The following is a 19,654-nucleotide window of genomic DNA, read 5'->3' as shown; positions in this document are numbered from 1 at the left end:
AGAGGACAGGTGCATGCAAGGAGGATGCTGGGTCAGGAGATAGGTGTTACTTACGACCCCTCTTAAATCAGACAGATATAGGGCTTCCATAGCACCTCTCACTGGTTCAATAACATGAAACTGGCTGCTAGGTAAGGCGATTAGCATTAAAGAGAAAGATGGAGGGAAAGAGTGGGAGAGGAAGTGGGATGGGAAGAGAGAAGGGGGGGGGGGAGTGAGGAGAGGGGGGCGGGGGGGTGATTGAAATGCTCCCCATGCCGTTCCTTCATCTGCTCAAACAGCCTGGAGTTCTCCCCCTATCAACCCACATGAAAAATAAATCTGAGTTTCAGGTCACAATTCAGTCGATGCCAAGTCAATCCGCTCTAATTGGTTGGCGTCACATGGCGGCGGGGCTGAAATCTATCGGGCAGTCGGTCTGGAGGAGGCCTAATTGGTGTCAGCTCAGGTTGCAGTAATGCTGCAGGAATACAGGTCCACCCTGCTGGTCCCAATGGCGGACCACTTTTAACAGCTTATTCCATTCTTCTGAGACTACTTTCCCTCGATTGCTCTATCTTCCCCCTTCCCACCATTTTTTGTTTTGCTCTGGGGGAGAGATGATGTGGGATTGCATCCATCTTGAATTATCTGCAATTATGTGATTCAGAGGGAGTCGTGGTGTCAGCGCTGGGGTTCTTCACTACAAGGCACAGTTTACTTGTGGAAAGTTAGGGTCTGAAAGCAGTGTCTCTAAAGATTGATCTGAGAGGACTGTGGCAACAATCAGCAGTCTATGACAAGAAATTCTTGTCCAGCATTAAACTGTGCCTAGAAACACTGTTATAGATGGCCTCAGTAGTGTAGTGTAGTTTCTCATGAGGTGCTCGGAGATTTAATATTTGTAGTGTCTTAAAGATCCCATTTTTGGATGCTTTTATATAGGCCTTAGTGGTCCCCTAATACTGTATCTGAAGTTTCTTTCCCGAAATTCAGCCTTGGTGCAGAATTACAGCCACTACGAGCAGTCCCACATTGAGCTTTCCTCAGGACGTGCTGTTTCTGTGTCTGTAGCCATGCCAATTGACGTTGTGTCCTTGGGCAAGGCACTTCACCCTACTTGCCTCGGGGCAATGTCCCTGTACTTACTGTAAGTCGCTCTGGATAAGAGCGTCTGCTAAATGACTAAATGTAAATGTAAATGCTATGAGGAAGAAAGAGGCGGGGCTAACTGCCATGCTTCGGTCGTTTGCAAGCCATGACGTCTCGAGGAAAACCAATATCGCGTTCGCACGGTCGTAGCTCATTTTCTCATTGGTGGGCCAAATTCTCTGCGGGAAAAGCAGAGAAAGGGGAGGTAACCTTCGGTTTTATGACGTCATAAAACCAGCATTTTCAAAACCGAGCGTTTCAGCTTTCATTTTCTCAAAGGGGGAGAAGAATACCCAGGGCTTGGTTTACACCTATCGAAATTTCTAGCCACTGGGGGACCAAAGGTAGGCTAGGGGAACTCATTAATGTTAAATAAACTCCGAAAGTGAACATTTCATGGATGTCATGGGACCTATAAGAAATTGCAATTTCTAAAGGTCTTCACTCGACGTACAGCGTATAGGCATAGTATCAGATCAGCTGTGGAGTTTGAGGTCTTGCTTTCCTTTTCTTTCCTTTCCTTATAATCTTTTTGTTTTTGTTTGTTTATTCGTTTTTCATTAATGTCATGCTAAATCAAGCATAAGACTAAATGACTTGGGCCTGTCAAAGTGACTCATAATGTAAATTGTGAACTCAGCATGTGGTGACAAGGTGTCAGCTGCTCAAAAGGACATTAACATGACAGCAGTAATTACACAAGAATTATCATACCGAATCAAGATAGCCTTAATTAGTTACAGCAATTGTCAGCCCAAATTGCACTGTACCAAAACTAAAGGTGAAGATTGTAACTCAAAAGTTCCATCTTCCTACCACTTTGCACACCACACACTGCAGTCATTCGGCACGAATCGTTAAAATTCATCATTTTCAATTAAACAAAACATTCTGCAGGGCTGAATTTGGACTATACTGCATTCAATATTTGTGTGAAAAGATTAGTGATTTCTACATTACAAGTGTGCCTCAGCCTTGGAGCCTCATAGCCTTCGGCACTCACTATCTAGCCTGAGGAAAGAAAAGCAAAACTATTCATTGTGTTTCTATCATTAGGTCACACCAGAGCCACATCATCACATCATAAGGAGCTTCTCTGGGGGAGGCATCTTTTGTTCTCATTTAAGCAAACTCTGATTGATGGAAAGTTCTCTGGCAACACAAACTGATTAAAAACATCAATCAAGGCATGGATGCATTTGGACAAGACCAAATGACCATAGGTGAGGTAAAAAGTCCTCCCACAGAACTAATGATTCAACAAGCTTTTGGAGCTTCAGTTGAAGCCCCCCTACTGGATCTCACACCGGCCCTATGAAATGGAGTCAAATTCCTATCCACGACACATCTTTCATTTCTGTCGCTACTTAAGTGGCCCATGCGTACTGACTCGTTTTGCCCCTTGACCCTCGGTTTGGATAGGGAACAGTAATTAAGGTCTAATCTTTCCTGCAGACTCTCAGTAGGATTAAATATTTCATCACTTCCGATGTCATCACCACATAGGGAAGCTCTGTGGAACTGAGACACACCCACCCAGAGATCCAGTGCGGGGGATTCTATAATGACTTGACAAGCACCCAGTGATAAAGTACGGGCTAAAGAGCACATACTGTACCATACATTGGAGACATTTAATCACCGTCCTCCAACCATGTGAAACAATGGATCTGCTGTGAGGGGCTTTCGACTATTGGAGACTGTTGCTGAGTCCTCTGCCTAGGTTTGAGACTTTCTGTTTTAATAATGAGAGTTGGGGAGAAAGGCCAGCGGAGGCAGTCCTGCTAATGCAGACTTATGTAATTTAATTAACTATATTTATACATCCTGCACTTTCTTTTCTCAGATAACCTTTTCATATGGCCTCATACAAAACTGGAACAGAATTTATTGCAGATTAGCAAATCCAAAGGTCAGATTAACATTAGTCAACAACATTCATCTTCATGGTTGGGTCGTTGCATGTCACAAGCTCACGGCAGTCATCTGATCAAAAGGAAATATAATTCATGTTCCAGCATTAGTTTCTAGCTCTGTAAATCTATAAATCCGCCTTATACATCAACAAACCTTAATGTGTATTTAAGCACAGTGTGTTAAGGAGAGTAGAATGGAAATTAACTTTGGATGTCTAATTATTTTAAAGAACGCAAAGATTAGTCTCAACACTGCAATCTGTTTCTGTGTAATTCAAACACGACTAATTAACATTTCTAAACAAGCCGATTACATTTTGTCTACTTTCCTTGATGAGAGGTGCACTGTGCGGGGCACACAGGTAGACGGAATAGTCACGCCTCAACTCTCAATCAGTCAGACGTGACTCGGAGGTGGCTCCACTGTTAAGTTTCTGATGGAAGATGTTTATTGTATTTTGGAAGGTATCTTTGGTAAATTAATGTAACACAAGCCTCCAATCAAGGCTAGTAATTCTCCATGTCTGCCCCAAACGGCCTCCCTGTCAGTTGGTAACTCAATAGATTTAGCAGGCGGATGTGAGGTGAATACTAATGATGCTGTCAGTGAGAGAGGCCCTCTCTCCCACCACCACGGTGGACAGTCTGAGACAGACTCATCTCTGTCAGAAAGGCAGAGCTTGTGATTGGACTCCAAGTAGGACTCAGACAGAGGAAATGAAAAGAGGTGTTGACCTTTTGCGATTTTGAATAATAAAGGAGGAGATAAGAGTGGAGCCCTGTGCTGTGATCTGCTTATTTGTCTGGCGAAGAGGCGAGGCAGCGGGGCACGGAAAGGCAACACCAACACGGCCTTTGGTCCGTAGAATCCCTTTCATACAACGAATCATGTTCAAAGGGCCCCATTACTTAGCTTGATGAGAAAAGCAAACAACAAGTTTGACTTATTCCTTTCGGCTCAGTTCTCAGTGAGTCAGACTGCGGTTTAGGGTTCCATTAGATCAACTTTCTTTTGAATCATACATGTATGTGTGAGTACCCTCTCACCCCCTCTCTGTGGCCCCTGTGTGTGTATGCCGTGCGTGTGTGCAGTGCCTACCAGGTGGTGGTGGAGGAGGAGCGGCCCAGACGAGCCCGAGGCACAGCTGAGATCCTGCGCTGCTACCCGGTGCCCATTCACTTTCAGAACGCCACGCTGCTCAACTCCCAGTACTACTTCACTGCCCAGTTCCCCGCCAGCGGCATCCACGGGCCTCAGCCCTTCACTGTGGGAGACAACAAGACCTACAGTGGCTACTGGAACGCCCCTCTGCTACCCCAGAAGAGCTACAGCATCTACTACCAGGCTGTCAGCACAGCCAATGGGGTGGGTGCTTCTGGAGACTCGTTTTAGTCGTAGAACAAGCGTTAGTTTAAAATGTTATATTATGAAACGTTTGCTTTTTTTTGTACAGCCCCGGTTGAAACGCATTTACTCTGCAGGGGCATTTTTACATTTGCTTCTGAGTGCATCAATCAAACATTGCTTAATATGATGTTGCCGTTAAACTGGCAGGCTGAAGTGGGATGCTCAAAGAACTTTCCGTGGCCAAACTTGTGGCTCGCCCTGCCCTCTACTGCACAAATACACACACACACACACACACACACACAAATAGACAGACACACACTAATGGACGTGGCAGTGCTGTGGTCGGTGCTCCAGCGGGCCTGTCTGCACCCTAATGGACTGTTGCACGGCTGTGCTGGGAACACAGCCTCCATGACTTGACTCTTCCCACCCCCCCCCCTGGAATACTGAGCCTGCTTGCTTGCCTTTTCCAATGCAGCTTTACACCAAACGCCCGACATGCCTTTGATCAAGTCCGTTTAAGATACAAGGCCGACCCGGTCGCGGGGAAGTGTGGGAGGCAGGCAACAATAACAGGCTCAGCGATCGTTCAGGGTTCAGCCTCTGTCATCCAGTGGCACTCGGCCTGGCCCTTCCTCCCAGAGACGGTTCAATGGTGACTTGAAGAGCACTTTCATTGTGGTCTGGAATGAGAATAGCCGTAAACAGGCTCCATTAATAACTCCAGCACGTCTTAAAAGGAGTGAAAACAATGTGTGAGAAAGGACAGAATACAATTAAAGGGTTTTCTCCTCTAGGCCAAAGTAAACTTTTCAGGGTGAATCAAAGTTAGTCCTCTCCATGGTGCAACAGTATTGCACGAACGCTACAATATGAAAGACGGCCATCTGTCCATGAAGAGTCTAAACCTTGTGCTCTTTAAAAGTGTACTTCAGTGTAGTTAATTTTTTTGTCTGTTTGAAGGCTCGTGTTTTGATGAACAGAGGTCCTGCCCCCAGTGAGCCATTACGCAGCTATTGTCAATGTATGTTTTCGGGTTTGAACGGACAGGCTAATTGATGCTTTAGTCATTTGTTTTGGACATTTCAAAAGAAATGAGCACTTAGTGAACCAATCCAATTGTGAACCAGTCCAAATGAAACACACTATTTGGGTTTGCTATTCAATTAAGTGGTCACATATGACATGTTTTAATGCACCCAAGCTATTACAGTGTGTTTGTGTTGGTAGCTTGAAGCCACAGTTCCATAAACACACATGCATACACACACACGCATATGAATGTTACATATGACATATATAACCATATCACTCTTTGTATTTTCTCTTCTTTGTTGTGTCCCATGGCCTCCAACGCCTCTTATTCTATTCTACTCTCTGGGCCATGCTGTACAATAAACAGGGACACCACACTCAGGTCTTTTATGGTCGCTTTCTTCTTAAGCTGCACTGCTGTCCTTGCACCATCCCTTCAGGAGGTCACCGCGGATAGCTAAGTTTCCGCCAAGTAACTTGTACTCGAGGGATTAGAATGCCCAGGGTTGCTGCCAGGACTCCAGCTCACCATTATTGAATTGGAGGCGGCGCTAATGCTGGCTGTTGTTCTGGAGGCCTTCTGCAGAGAGGAGCCAGTTGTGTTCTCTGGTGTCACTGCCAGTGTTGTTGTTTCCCCACAGTGACTTACTGTAGATCCCGCAGACAGAGATGGGCTTTTTTTTTTGAAGACCACTTATCTGTGGTACAGCTTCTATCAATCCACCAGCCGACTTTGTGTCACAGTCCATGAGTCCCTCTGATGATAGGTTACAGTATGTAGGCCCGGGCCTTAACCTGTTCAGCCATGGATTCTCCTGGTTTTGTGTGTGTGTGTGCACCATACTAGCACTGATGCTTTTTCTCTCTCTCCCTGTCTCTCTCTCTCCCTGTCTCTCTCTCTCCCTGTCTCTCTCTCTCACTCTCTCTCTCTCTCGCTCTCTCACTCTCTCTCTCTGTCTCTCTCTCTCTCACGCTGTCTCCCCCTTTCTGTCTTGCTACACAGGAGACCAAAATCGACTGTGTCCGAGTCGCCACCAAAGGTAAGCTCCCGCCAGCCAGCTCTCCCCCTCCGTCTGAGTGGTCCACCGGGGACGTTAGCCGACACCGCTGAAACAACACGGCCGTATCTAACGTCATCTTTCGGAACTAACAGCGCATTAACGTGTTTTGAACACGGGCCCCCTCACTAGAAGAAGGAACAGGGCAGCCTCGCCACAGGCAGAGGAGGGCAGTGTTGGGCTCTGTCTCAGGAGACAGAGACCACGTGCCGGAGCAGCCCTCATGGCCACTTAGTTATTCCTCCTAGCCTGTCATGCTCCGGACATTAAGGTGAAGCATGCTAAATGAAGCACTATCGATCAGGAGCAGGATTGATAAGACCTGGGAGAGTCCTAGTCACACTCTGTGCTCTGCTCCGCCGGGCCCCGGCTCATCATCACACCGTCCTGTATGAACTCACATGCTGGCCCGCCATAGATTTCCAATGAAAAGTTCCTATCGAACATATCTCCATCTTCCACCGTGCCTGGATGAAGTACTGAGCCTGGGCACTGATTGGGTTTTTGGATTCTAATGACAGTAATGTTGTATTGAACCAAATTGAACAGACAAAACCTGTATAAACTCCTACAGTCCAATTATTGGCAATACTTTACAGCAAGGTTACATGAACTGCATAGCAATACCTATAGTAAAAACACCACCATCAGAACACTCAGTTGAATTTAAATAGAAAAAGTCATCCAATAGATGACTTCACACTTCAGTCACCAAGCCAGGCCAGCCTGATAACCTCTCTAATAATGCCTCAGTATTGCATGGTGACTGGGGGCAACATCTGTGTGGCCGTGTTACGCTTCGGTGTGGACTCTCATTCTGTCTCTCTCTCTGTCTCTCGTTTTCTTTCTCTCGCTCTCGTTCTCTGTGTCCTGTCTCTGCTGCATGCTCTCCTGGACCCACTGACCTCACTCAGCCGCCATACTTGTGACTCAGCTCACCACCCCCTACGTCCGTATCGCACCTGCGGCTGGTGACAACCAACTAACAGGTCAGACCCTTATCCCCTCGCCACTCTCCCTGTCCCCACTCAGCCCACTCACATTACTCTGCCTTGTACTAGCTATTGTCTAGGCACCAGGGGCATAACTCACTTCCCTTAAAGGGACATTCAGTGCGTTTGCATGTGAATGGGTGTGTCGTTTGCTGTGTGTGTGTTTTATAGCCTCAATAAACTCGTAAGTGCAGACTCTATGATCATAATGCACCTTCCCAGCTTTGGACATGAAAGCTTGTTTGAGGTCCGACTGAATATGTTGAAGTTGAAGATTTACGGCAGGAGATTAGTCCCTTTCATGAATATTTCTCATTATTTCCTGGAGGTAAAGTGATTGATCTTATGGATATAACAATACAAACACCAAATTGCATTTTTTGAGTGTTCATCATAGATGTAGAAACACTCGTTAGAAATGGCATATTTCAAAAGATATCCTTGGATCTGCTCGAGCACGCATCCCACTGTCCATATGTCTGCTTGGAAATGGAGAGGCCATATGGGTCTTGTCGGTTCCAGCAAACATATGAGAATTCTCAATTGCTGCAGGATTTCTTTCCAAGCGCCCCATCCAAACTAGGCAAAAGGAAAGCATCATTCCGCAGAGGGAATCCAATGTGCCTGTAGTGGGTAAGCTCCTAAAGCATTGTTCAATTCCACCAGTGTGAGTTTAACGCAGCTATCTAAACAGAGGCCTGCTGTCTGATACAGCGTGTCAGAGCTAGGGACAATACGTCTCTGCCTGCCTGGATGGATATCCACTGTTTGATAGGGAGACAGAGGCACAAGTGAAGAGAATAGATCTAGTCAAGCACATTTGTGTGTGACATAACAATTTGTCATTCTAAATTTACCCATCGCTGACAGGGAGTAATGTATTTTTTTCAAGTGGGCAGTTGAGATGCTGGAAACGTCCTGCTGCTTATAGTGCTGCTTATCGCAAACGGGAGAGAGAGAGAGAGGTAGAGGGAGGGAGGGAGGGAGAGGGAGGGAGGGAGGGAGGGAGGGAGCGAGAGAGAGAGAGAGAGAGAGAGAGAGAGAGAGAGAGAGAGAGAGAGAGAGAGAGAGAGAGAGAGAGAGAGAGAGAGAGAGGGAGCGAGCGAGCGAGCGTTGTTAAAACAAGCAGCTTTCCTCAGCGTTCCGGCTATCTCTCCCCTGAGCTGATACTTAATGTTTTGGTTATTTCTGGGTGTTTTATCTCTGAGGGTATTATCACAAGCGCCTCACACTCACGGTGTTTCCACAGCCCAACACACATTTGACTCTGGCGTGATTAGCCAAGGGTAAAGACGTGGCCTGCTTATCTCCCTCAGCACTTTGAACAGTCCACAGCTTGCTAATGTAAAGTCCACTGTGTATGATACTGGAGTGTTGCCTCTCTGAGAGGACAGTGACTTGCTGAAAGTAGGCCGACCCTGGTTGTGGGCCGTGCATGACAAGTTCAGCACTCTCTCTGGCTTTTTTTCATTTACCTTGTTATGTATTGGAGATCCTTTTCCATTCAATAACACAGACGACTAATCGTGGTCATAACCTGCTCTACCGCCATAGTAATTCAGCCTGTCACAATATTGACAGTCAACCCTAATCAGTCTCCCCCAAAACATTCAATATAGTCAATAAGCAAATTTGGTGCAGAACAGACAGGATATAGACAGAACATGTGTCTGTGTGTGTGAGAGGCTAGGGGAGGACAGGGGTACTGTACTTTACGTGTCTGTGATAACCTTGTGCCTTGACTGCTGTTTGCTCCGTTGACTGCGTGGGCGATGCAGGGGCAGCCACCCACAAGCCTGATGCGGTGGAACCGGAGAAACAGACCGACCACACGGTCAAGATTGCCGGGGTCATCGCCGGCATCCTCCTCTTTGTCATCATCTTCTTAGGAGTGGTGCTCCTCATGAAGAAAAGGTAAGCCCTTGTTATTCACACCTACATGTTAGAGCTGGACGCATGAACAAGTACTGTAGTCCAACCGTCAGACAGAAGTTCATTGGAATGTCGCTGAAATGTTGAAACACTAGGCGTGTTATCGTTATTGGGACTGTACGCGTAAGGAAAAGCTGTTGTTCCTCTATTTTGTAACTTCCCTCTCAATAGGCTGCATAGTCAGTGCAATACTAAATAATTCATTTGATTATGTTGTACCCCCACTATTAAGCCTGTTTACAGCAATGAGACACAGCGTAGCATGAAAAATGAATGCCCCTCCATGACAACCTCGAGCAAACGACATTGGAATGACATTGGAACGGGAATAAGGAGGATCTTTTTAAGGCCTATTTTAACAGAGGAAGACGGGAGATAAGAGGGGAACTGTGAGAGATAGAGGTTCCAAGGGAGATGGCTATGACCACATAGCTGCAGGCAAGGTTTACATTAGATCCAGACCACATACTGGAGGAAGGCCTCTGTACGTCTCCTGGCAACCTGAGGAGCTAAAGCTCAGCAAATATCAAACCTCTTTTGTAAACACGGAGGCCTGAAATAATACCAAGTCAGTTTCTTTAGGTTTGCTCAAGATTAGTTTGGTTGGCTCTGGGTTGCTTGAATCGGTACTGTATCTCCACTGAGGACGAGAAGGGCAGCTGAAGGGAAAATGCCTTGACAACTCCACGGAGCAAACTTTTCAATAAAAATTTCATTACTTGTAGTTTCCATTCGGCTGTTCTCTTTCGACAGATTATTGGAATATTAAGTTAAGGTCGAAGAGGTTGTGTGGGAAGGTGCAGTTGCTCGGTAATATAATCAGTACGACTTAACTTATTCAATATTTATTTTTCCAGTAATATAACATTTATCATTTTTCGTGCCAACCCTGGAATTTATTTTCTTGAACAGTGTTGGGAAATGATTATGCAGACACTGTTCTGACAAATTGAATTGTTTTCAATTTGACTTAATCAAGTGAGAGTGGGCTATGATTTCATTGGATGTAAATGTTCTGATTAACAGTTACAGAGAAAGCATTGGAAGTGTGTTTAGACTCCCTAACTTCTCATTTACAGTCACCCCTACAGGTTACAAACGTTAATTGCCTTATATCTATAGACACAGGCAGAAAGCTAATACCTGGTGCGACGAAACAAGTGTGTACAGAGGCTCACGCATGACATGACTCCAAGTAATCACCAGCCCTCACGATCACAAGTTACCTTCACGTATGCCACCATATCTACTTTTGTTCATTTTACTCCTTTTTCAAAACATTAATATATTTTTTACTTTTTCTTTCCTTTCATTCCATTTCCCCCCCTCCACTGCTTATATTCTACCACCACCCCACTCGGCAGAAGAACCTATCACTCCTACACTTACTACCTGTAAGTAACCACTTTGTGTAATGTTAGTGCCATGCTTCTCACCCATGCATTGAGTGTTCCATGCATGAGAAGAACCATGTCATCCTCCTGCCTGCAGCTATTAGCAAGGGGTCTTCCATCTCTGTTAGCAGAGATGGAAGACCCCACAACTAATACATTTCCACATGATAATTACATTGATGTCACCTCTCAAACCTCTGCACGACTTCTTATGGACGGGCGCTGCAGCTAGACAGGCCATCTAGGGTACCACAACAGCAGTAGCAGCAGTCAGAGACTACTGTATAATGCATATTCTGTGACAGAATTTACATCCATTTGACTTTGAAATTGTCTTCTATTTACCCGATGATACACTAAAATGTCTTCATGTTAGTTTGGCTTCAAAACATCTTGTGGATTTTTTTTTTAATCAACAGATATAGTTGTTTGTGCAATTTTATTCAGTGTGGAATTTCATGTTGCCTCCAATAATTTTCTCTCTCTGGGTTTTCAGAGTAAGATTTTGAAATGCCTTCATTGCCAGATATTCCATATTATATTATATTTGTTTTCCAAAAACTAAAGCAATCAGCAAAAAAAACATACTGTATGTTGACCATCATACTGAGAGAAAAGCTCATTAAAGTATTTGCATTTAAAAAAAACAAGGCAAGAAATTATGCCATTACCTATCCAGAGGCAAAAGCATGTGATAAAAGAGGAACCTTCTCCTGCGCTGTGCACAGCCCTGCACCATCCATTCCTCCACATCCTCATCCCTCCATCCGCTCATTCTCTCGTCACGCCACATGACCTTTCGGGCTCTGGCACCCCTGTCATCACACGCATGGTGCGGCTATATTGCATGTGAGATCTGCCTTCCATGCAGCGGCGGTGGTGGTGGAGTCTGACCGGCTGCCCTGCCTGACCTGACAAGGCTTCCGCATCTCCATCACACCAGACAGACACCGAGTCACCACCACTGTTAATATTAGTCTGAGCATTATAAAATAAGAATCTAAATCACCATTAAATCCCATTGTCCAATTTCTCTGAGATCCTGAATATGTGCCTTGGTACAGTACAGGAAAGAGGCTTAGTCCTCCCCATGCTGGGGCTTGTAGTCTCTGTGACGGATGCTACAGCAGCTAATCTGTCTTTAGATGAGTGAGATCAGGGACTACAAGGGGAACCAGGCACACTTCAAAGTAGACCCCTGAGTACACCTTGAAATAATAATGCACAGAATGTCAGTCAGAGCATGCCAGAGCCTGGCTGTCTGAAGCTGGAGAGTGAATGATGAAGCGGCCCAGCGTCGGGCTATGATCTTTACATGTGAACATACGGTGTGTGTGTGTGTGTGTGTGTGGGGGGGGGGGGGGTTGTGTGTGGGGGTTGTTGATGATAACATATTGTACTCTTTTTTTTTTTAAACAACCCTGCTGCTGATAAGGTGGTGAAGCCTTTGTAGCTGACGGTATTTATGAGAACCTTGTTGACAGGATCTGGCTCATCGATGATGGATGGAGCCCATTAATGCTTTTATGTATTCATCAAACACATTTAAGGCTGTACAGCCTATTATGGGCTGCCAGAATATGAGGTTTAGGTAGACTGCCGGGGGTAGAGCTCTGAGTTCACACACACACATCAGTCAACAGTGTTCAGGGATGCAGTTGCATGTGTGAGTAAATATGTGAGCTCAGTTCTTTAATCAGACGTACTTGGGCTTTGGAATGCTGCAGTTAGATGTGGCAGGGTTGGCCATGTGGCAGGGTCGGGCTTGGGCTAGGTCTGTTCCCATGACAATCTTAATGATCGAGTGAGATCTCATGAGAGTCTATCTGATTTCATCAGATAGACTCTCATCACTCTCTGACTGACTTGTCAGTCACTGTTCTCCTTTCTCCCTGCGGGAGTGATACGTGATCTTGAATCTATGTATTTCCTGTGGATACACAAAGACAGGCAAACTATATGTAGCTCTCAGTCTGGATGTGAATAGGGGAATGATTGATTGACACATGCAGAGTGTCGGGAGGATTCCGAAACAGTGAGAGCTCAGCTGTGAGATATCCTGGTGTTGCTAGGAGGCTAGGAGTACTGGCTGTGTTGTCATGTCATCAATACCAAGGACATACTGTACTGTGTGTCAGACTCTTATTACTAAACCTGTCAATGCACACCATTAGAATGTACCCTCCAAGGGCATATTTGAGACAGAGAAAGAGCAAGGAGGAGAGTAAATAGGTTCGCAAAGGCTCCAAGTTGGAATTTCTGCTTGAGTTCAACATAATAAAAAAATAAAAAATAAAACAGCTAGCTAAGCTGGATGAAAAGTTCCAGAAAGACTTCTGCAGGAGAACAGAGAAGGGAGGAAATAAGTTGTCTGCCGTTTTTTTCTCTGCTGCGTGGGCATCGCCCCCCAAACCCCCCCCCCCCACCCCCCCAGCCCGTCTCCTCCTGTCTCATCCCAGATAATAAATCACAACCGTCATGGCAGTCTCCGCTCCACCCAGTGTCAGAGCTCGGCGAGCGCCGGGCCTCGCTAAACCCACAGCATTTAACGGAATGTGCTGAGTGCACAAACACCTTCATTAAACCTTACAAGGCTGCCTGAACGTGGAGCAAGAATCACATTAATTGGAACAAGCAATGCACATGTGTTGCTGTGACGGGGCCTGCATTCGGATGAGGGCGGGGGGGGGGGGGGGAGCTGGAATCAGCGGGACGGATGTTACCCTGGACTCCAGTGGTTCTGACGAGGATGTACCTGTCACTGCATGTATACAAACAGTTGTGTTATCACTAGTATCACCCTTCAGGGCAATATTTTCTAGAGTCTTACCTCACCATCTAATCTGGGTCCCAGTGGAACCATAAACTGCTTTAGTTTTTTACTGTACCGTCCAAATTTGAAAGATATTGATCTAATGGCCAATCACTTTGTTCACATTGTGTGGTGTTGTATGGCTGTGCAGTAGAAAAGAGACCATCTTAATCGTCATCTCTCTCTCTACAACTTCTATCTGACAATTCATTGACCTCCTCTGACAGAACCACAGAAATGAACACTGTGTTCATGGTTGCTCTTGATTTTGGAACATGATGGTCAGTGCATTATAGCCATTTCATTGCGCACAACTAAATTGAGCTCATACTGTCATTCCCTGTGGCCTCATACCATAAAAATCAGGGTTTCGGAAGTGGATGAATGGATAGAACAATGGATTGATGGATAGATGGAAAAGATAAGATCAAATAAAACTTGTTGTTTTTAAAATAAACTTTTTTTTTTTTTTATAAAACTGTTTTTGCGTTACAGCATTCGATAGAAAGATAGAGATATTGAAGTTACAAAAAATGCAACTAACAAATATTAAACCCATCGGGAATACTGTGGCCTGCTGGTGAGGTTGTGTGTAATCCAGGCCATCATGTCGTTGCCTGGGCCCATTGCTTTGTTGATTCGGAGCTTAGACAGCTCTCGTCTCACCTGGCTGGATGTGATGAATGAGCTGGTGGAGTGGGAGGGGGTCGTTACGAGGTCCTCTGGTGTTAGGGACAGCCTGTGGGGGGAGGTGTCAGTCATGAGGTTGTCTCTGGTGGCAGTCGGGGAGGAGCGGGAGGGGGAGGGATGTGGGGCCTTCTGGATTGTCTTCAGTAGCAGAGGGGGGTCATGGAGAGGGGGGGGGGTACAGCTGAGGTGTGGATTGGGGCAGCAGGGGTCTTGATTGGGGTGGCAGTGGAAGGAGACCCAGACTGTCCTGTTGAAATCCTGTGTGTGGGGGGGGGGGGGGTTAAAAAACAAGTTGAGCTAATTTGCACATTCCTGCACATTGGTGGATGGATGGAATGATATGGATAGGTGGATGGATGAGTGGACAGATAGAGGGATTTTATGAGCCTACTGTAAAATCCCACCAGTCTATTCAAAGCTTTTAGTGCATTCCTTCTGCTTTTGGTGTCAGCAAGTCATTTGACACGCAAGGCACAGCAGACAGACACACAAAAACACGCCATTCTCTGCGTGTGAATCGTCCTAATGAACGCTTCTTTGTCCTCGTGTCCCGAGGTTGATGTTCAGCCGCCACCACGCTGAGCGCGAGGTTTTGAAGTTCTGTTTCAGATGTTCTGGCAGCCTTACCTCCCCCAGACACTCTGACAACACGCATGCTAGGCACTGTTTCACTCAGTTTGTCTTGTGTTGAACCTAAAGCTGTAATCAGAGTTACCATATATAGTCCCCTGGAGGGTTGGTTCTATCTTTACCTTCTACTTGATCAGCCAGTCAACCTCTTCTACTTCGTAGGTTGTCGCAGTTCGACACGTGGCGGGGCAAAAACGGGATATTGTAGCGCGACTAAATAGACAGATGAAGTGTTTTCTGTGAATAGAGGACTCTTAGAGGGCTAACTATTGAGGATTATGATGAATGGTCACATTCATCAACACGCACAAACACTTATACTGCACACATGCTCGCACTGTCTCTCTCAGCACATCATAGTCTCTTGGTAATATAGCAATCTATCACTGCTTTCCCGCCTCTTACAAATGAGAGGAAAATGGCACGACGATTAATCTTCATAAAACACCCCACCGTGCCTAGAAAACATCCCCATGCTGGCATACTGGCAACCAAGTATCCCACATCACCTCCAAATCCTGCGCTTAGCAGAAATGTCTGACTAGCCCCCCAAAATAGGGTGAGACACTGATACAGTATTAAAGATGGATTAAGAGTGTTTTTAAATTGGTTCCTCAAGAACGGATCCTAGACTGCTGTACTCACCACATCCTAATACTGTCACAGTCGAAAAACTTTGCTCTCCTCTCTCAGTCTGTTATGAAACTATACGGGAGAAAAAATGACAGGATTGCCATTTTGTTCTCCACTCTAATTGCAGATTAAAGACAAAAAGGGCCCAGCAGATGAAAATGTCACTACTTTGTCACTCAGACAAGGAAGAACAGTTCCACTATTAGCCTCACGTCGGGGCCTTCACAGCAAATGACTGTTTGAAGGCAGCAGGGGCATGTCGCCATATGGCACGAGACAGCGGCGAAATTGAATAAACAGGGGAGTCTCGCGAAAACAAAGCAGCAGGGGGGGGGGGGTCATTAGCCCAGCGTTGTCCGCTAGAGAGGGCTCCGTTCACATCCGTGGACGAGGACTCGCAGTGGGTTCCAAAGTGGAGCAAGCTCTGTGGAGACCGCCGTCGCTCATTCTTAACGCAGACGCAGTCCTTCACGCCCTCGAGGTACAGCAACAACCAGCAGCGGTAGCTACAGTACTACACCACATTCACTCTGGCTGTTTGACAGCGGTTTTTGTGCCAAGGAAATTCAGTTGAAGAAGGATGTAGTAACGGCAGCTGGAATCCTTCCTGTGGATAGGAGGCCTCTGCAAGGTCAATTGCAAAAGAAAAAGAAAAATGAAAAAAAAAAGAAGATGAATTCAAACACTTACGGCCGACGTAAAAGAAAACGAGCGTAGCGCCACTTATCGACTGCTGCCTTTTCTCTTTCTTTGTCTGTCATCCGGCGCACGCGTGCACCAGCCTGCCCACGTTCCTCACACATCTGTTTCAGGCGCAGTCATTGTGTCCTTGCTCTGTCTTTGTCTCCTAATGAAGGAAGCTGGCCAAGAAGCGCAAGGAGACCCTGAGCAGCACGCGCCAGGAGATGACGGTGATGGTCAACTCCATGGACAAGAGCTACACAGAGCAGGGCACCAACTGCGACGAGGCCCTGTCCTTCATGGACACTCACAGCCACACCCTCAACACCAGGAGCGAGTGCGCCCTCACCCTAAACGGCCGGAGCGAGTGCGCCCTCACCCTCAACGGCAGAAGTAAGTCTTCACAGGTCCTGCTCGTGAGACCACGTGATACTGTATACTGACCATGTGATACTGTATACTGACCATGTGATACTGTATACTGACCACGTGATACTGTATACTGACCATGTGATACTGTATACTGTCCATGTGATACTGTATACTGACCCCCCCCCCCCGCCCCCGCCATTTGTGACCAATAGGATTATTTGTGGGTTAGAGATCAGGTGTCAGGTGTTTGTAGTCTGACCAGGCAGCTGCCTTCCAGCTGTCTAATCTAATCCACAACATGGTTAGTCAGACGTCTTTTTGTCTGGGCAGTTGGGCTCAGTCTATGTCCTGGATTTGACCCAGTCTTATCTGAGCCAAACTGAGAGATTAAGGCTGCTCTGTCGTCTGTGTCCCTCTGTTTCTGCAGTCGACCAGACTGTGGCTGATATTCAATTGTTATCAGTTTGTGAATCTCCTAATACCCCAAAGCCTTGCTCCTTATCTGGTCATCCACTGGTGTTCAGACCCTTGTATCTTGGTTAAGTGTAGAGCTTGTGAAACTTAACAGAGACACTGTTAATGAGATTTCTTGTTTCCTCCAGCTGCCTCCTCGCCCTCATCCTTTACCCTGACTAAAAGCAACACTCTGAGTACATCCATCCCCAACTCCTACTACCCAGGTAAACGACCACCCTAACCCCTCCTCTTTACCTCAGCAGTCACACACAGATATCACAATGGACAATATTTGTGAGTGGAGAATACCAGAAATATAAATATGATCATATGTGTACTTATGTAACTTATACCTAAGTGTATGCGCTTCCAAAAGCTACTGTCGCCTTTTATCTACACTGCACACCACCACATACTAAGTCATTTCCTGAATATCTGTTCCAATGGTCCAATGGCGAGCTGAATATTCTTCTTCTTTTGTGTGAGGTTTAATGGACCCCATTCCCCTCGCTGTGGGACTTTCTCTCTAATCACATTACAGGGCTGTTGCTTTGTTATTGGGGTCCGTCCTTATCTTACTGCTTTTTATCTCCTGTGATTCTCTTTCCCCGTCCTCTGCTCTTGTTTGGGCTGTATGAGCAGATCCCTTTGTGCCCACTGCTATCTTAGGTGAGACCAATATTCTTTTTCCACTTACCCTCTTCTGCTGTTGACTTTATTATCGCTCACCCTCCTCAGATGTGCACTGTGCATATACACACATACAGTATATATTATATATTCGTGTGAACGTTAAGCACATGGAGTGAATAGTGAGACCAAAGACAGTTTATTTCTCCATGTTGGTTTGGGTTGCTCTGTCACTGAAGATGGCTCTCTCACCTCCATACCTGCCTGCTGCTTCCCTACCCCCCCCACCCCCCTCTCCTCTCCCCCCCCCCCCCCCCCCCCCCCCCCGTCCAGCGTGGGGCTCCCCTGGGCTGAGGCTGGCTTCACTCCATCCCATCCGCATTGCGTGTCGTGCGTGTGATGTCACATACGTGTTTGACCTCTCATATGCATGGACGGACATGTGGACTGGATGTGGGGGAGTGACTATAGGGGGGAGGGGGGCGGCTGTGGGCGTGGCAGCTCACCCCATTGCCATGGCCACTGTACTGCAGATCCAGCCACAGCAGCCACAGTACAATATACCGTCTGCACCGAGAAACAACATAGATCAACCACGTGCTGACAGGGAGAGATACTAGCAACTGCTTTTCTCTCTCTCGCACACACAGACCTCCCATGCTTAAAGCTGGATATGTTTGGCCTGAAATTTTAAAGATGCAATTAGATATGCCCCCCCCCACCAGCACCAACACCCTCCCCTGATCCTCTCGACACATTTGACTACCCCCCCCCCCCTTCCTCCCAACAACAACCTTTTCTATTATTCTTTTTAATGTTCCTCCCCTGCCGGCTAACTGCTAGTGACCTACTTGTTTTTGTTTTTGTTTCGCCAGTGTTTATTCATCCTGTTCAATGATAAAATAGAATAATAAAAACATTTTGTTTTCACATTAATAATGACTGGCCTTTGTCGAACGTGCAAAGCAGCCTGGAGTACACACCGTTTATATCACTCTATACTTTTTACTCAACCTTCTTTAGAAAACATTGCTTCCACAGTATGTGGGGCACCAGAATTATAATAATTAAACTTACTTATGCAGTAAAGCACCACCCCATTAACTTGGCATAAAGTTTACCTCAGAGATAATGTAAACAATAATACAATCCACTACGGAATATACAATGCACAAATTGCGGTAAAGTCTAGGATGAATGACATCTAAACATCTCAAAAGGTTTACAGATGTGCGGTTTTAGCATAGTATAGTATAGTAATACTACACTGTAATTGTTGAGTTTAAAGATCGTCAATAAGTAAAACAAGCGACATATGTTTTTCATTTCACAACAGTCTCATTTTGCATCAATTAGACTCACTTTAAAACTTTGATTGTTCAATTGTTAAATAGATTCAGAAATGGACATATATCATATCTCAAGCCATAAGCATATATAAACCATGACCAGTTTTGCTCCCAAATTTGCTGTCGTGAAGTTTCTCCCTTTTTCTGTTTTGTTTTACAGTAAATCCTGTCTTGCACTGTTGTAATAGCCCAATTTAATTTGATCCATCCACTAAACATTCCCAGCATAGGCTTTACCAGTGCCAGAGAAAAGGCATGTGATCTTGCCTAGCCTAGATCTAAACTCACTGTACAGGTACTCATGCTGTATTGTTGCTTATCCCCTCTCTTCCTCTCCTCCTCTCTCTCTCTCTCCTCTCTTTCTCTCTCTTCACATACTTAACCTCTTATGTATCTGCTTAAAAAGTGCCCATTAATGGTAAGTTCCCAAGTGGGCCCTGGGTTGTGGGGAGGAGGTGGTGCCGCTCAGACGGCAGGCTGACAGTGCCTGCCAGGCTGCTTCTGACATGGACATTCTGACATTGCATGGCCAGTGGACATGTTGTTAGCATCTCACCACCTTCCGTATCCACCACAAAGCCATTAGCTTAGC

General features: G+C 45.9%; 1 protein-coding gene across 3 annotated transcripts in view; it reads left to right on the top strand.

Annotated features, from left to right (window-relative positions):
- Positions 1–19,654, top strand: part of LOC134036407 (receptor-type tyrosine-protein phosphatase mu-like) — a 102,023-nt gene that overhangs the window by 59,719 nt on the left and 22,650 nt on the right. The window contains exons 12-19 of one of the 3 annotated variants that reach the window (XM_062481344.1): positions 4,140–4,413; positions 6,437–6,473; positions 7,406–7,480; positions 9,262–9,397; positions 10,780–10,809; positions 16,431–16,648; positions 17,230–17,307; positions 17,726–17,752. In XM_062481344.1, coding sequence (XP_062337328.1) covers positions 4,140–4,413; positions 6,437–6,473; positions 7,406–7,480; positions 9,262–9,397; positions 10,780–10,809; positions 16,431–16,648; positions 17,230–17,307; positions 17,726–17,752 — 875 coding nt within the window. The remainder of the gene's footprint in view (positions 1–4,139; positions 4,414–6,436; positions 6,474–7,405; positions 7,481–9,261; positions 9,398–10,779; positions 10,810–16,430; positions 16,649–17,229; positions 17,308–17,725; positions 17,753–19,654) is intronic. The other 2 variants (XM_062481346.1, XM_062481345.1) reach the window with 2 other exon arrangements.

The sequence above is a fragment of the Osmerus eperlanus genome, chromosome 16 (assembly GCF_963692335.1).
Source record: "Osmerus eperlanus chromosome 16, fOsmEpe2.1, whole genome shotgun sequence".
Taxonomy (NCBI): domain Eukaryota; kingdom Metazoa; phylum Chordata; class Actinopteri; order Osmeriformes; family Osmeridae; genus Osmerus; species Osmerus eperlanus.
This window is presented reverse-complemented; position numbering and strand designations above follow the sequence as displayed.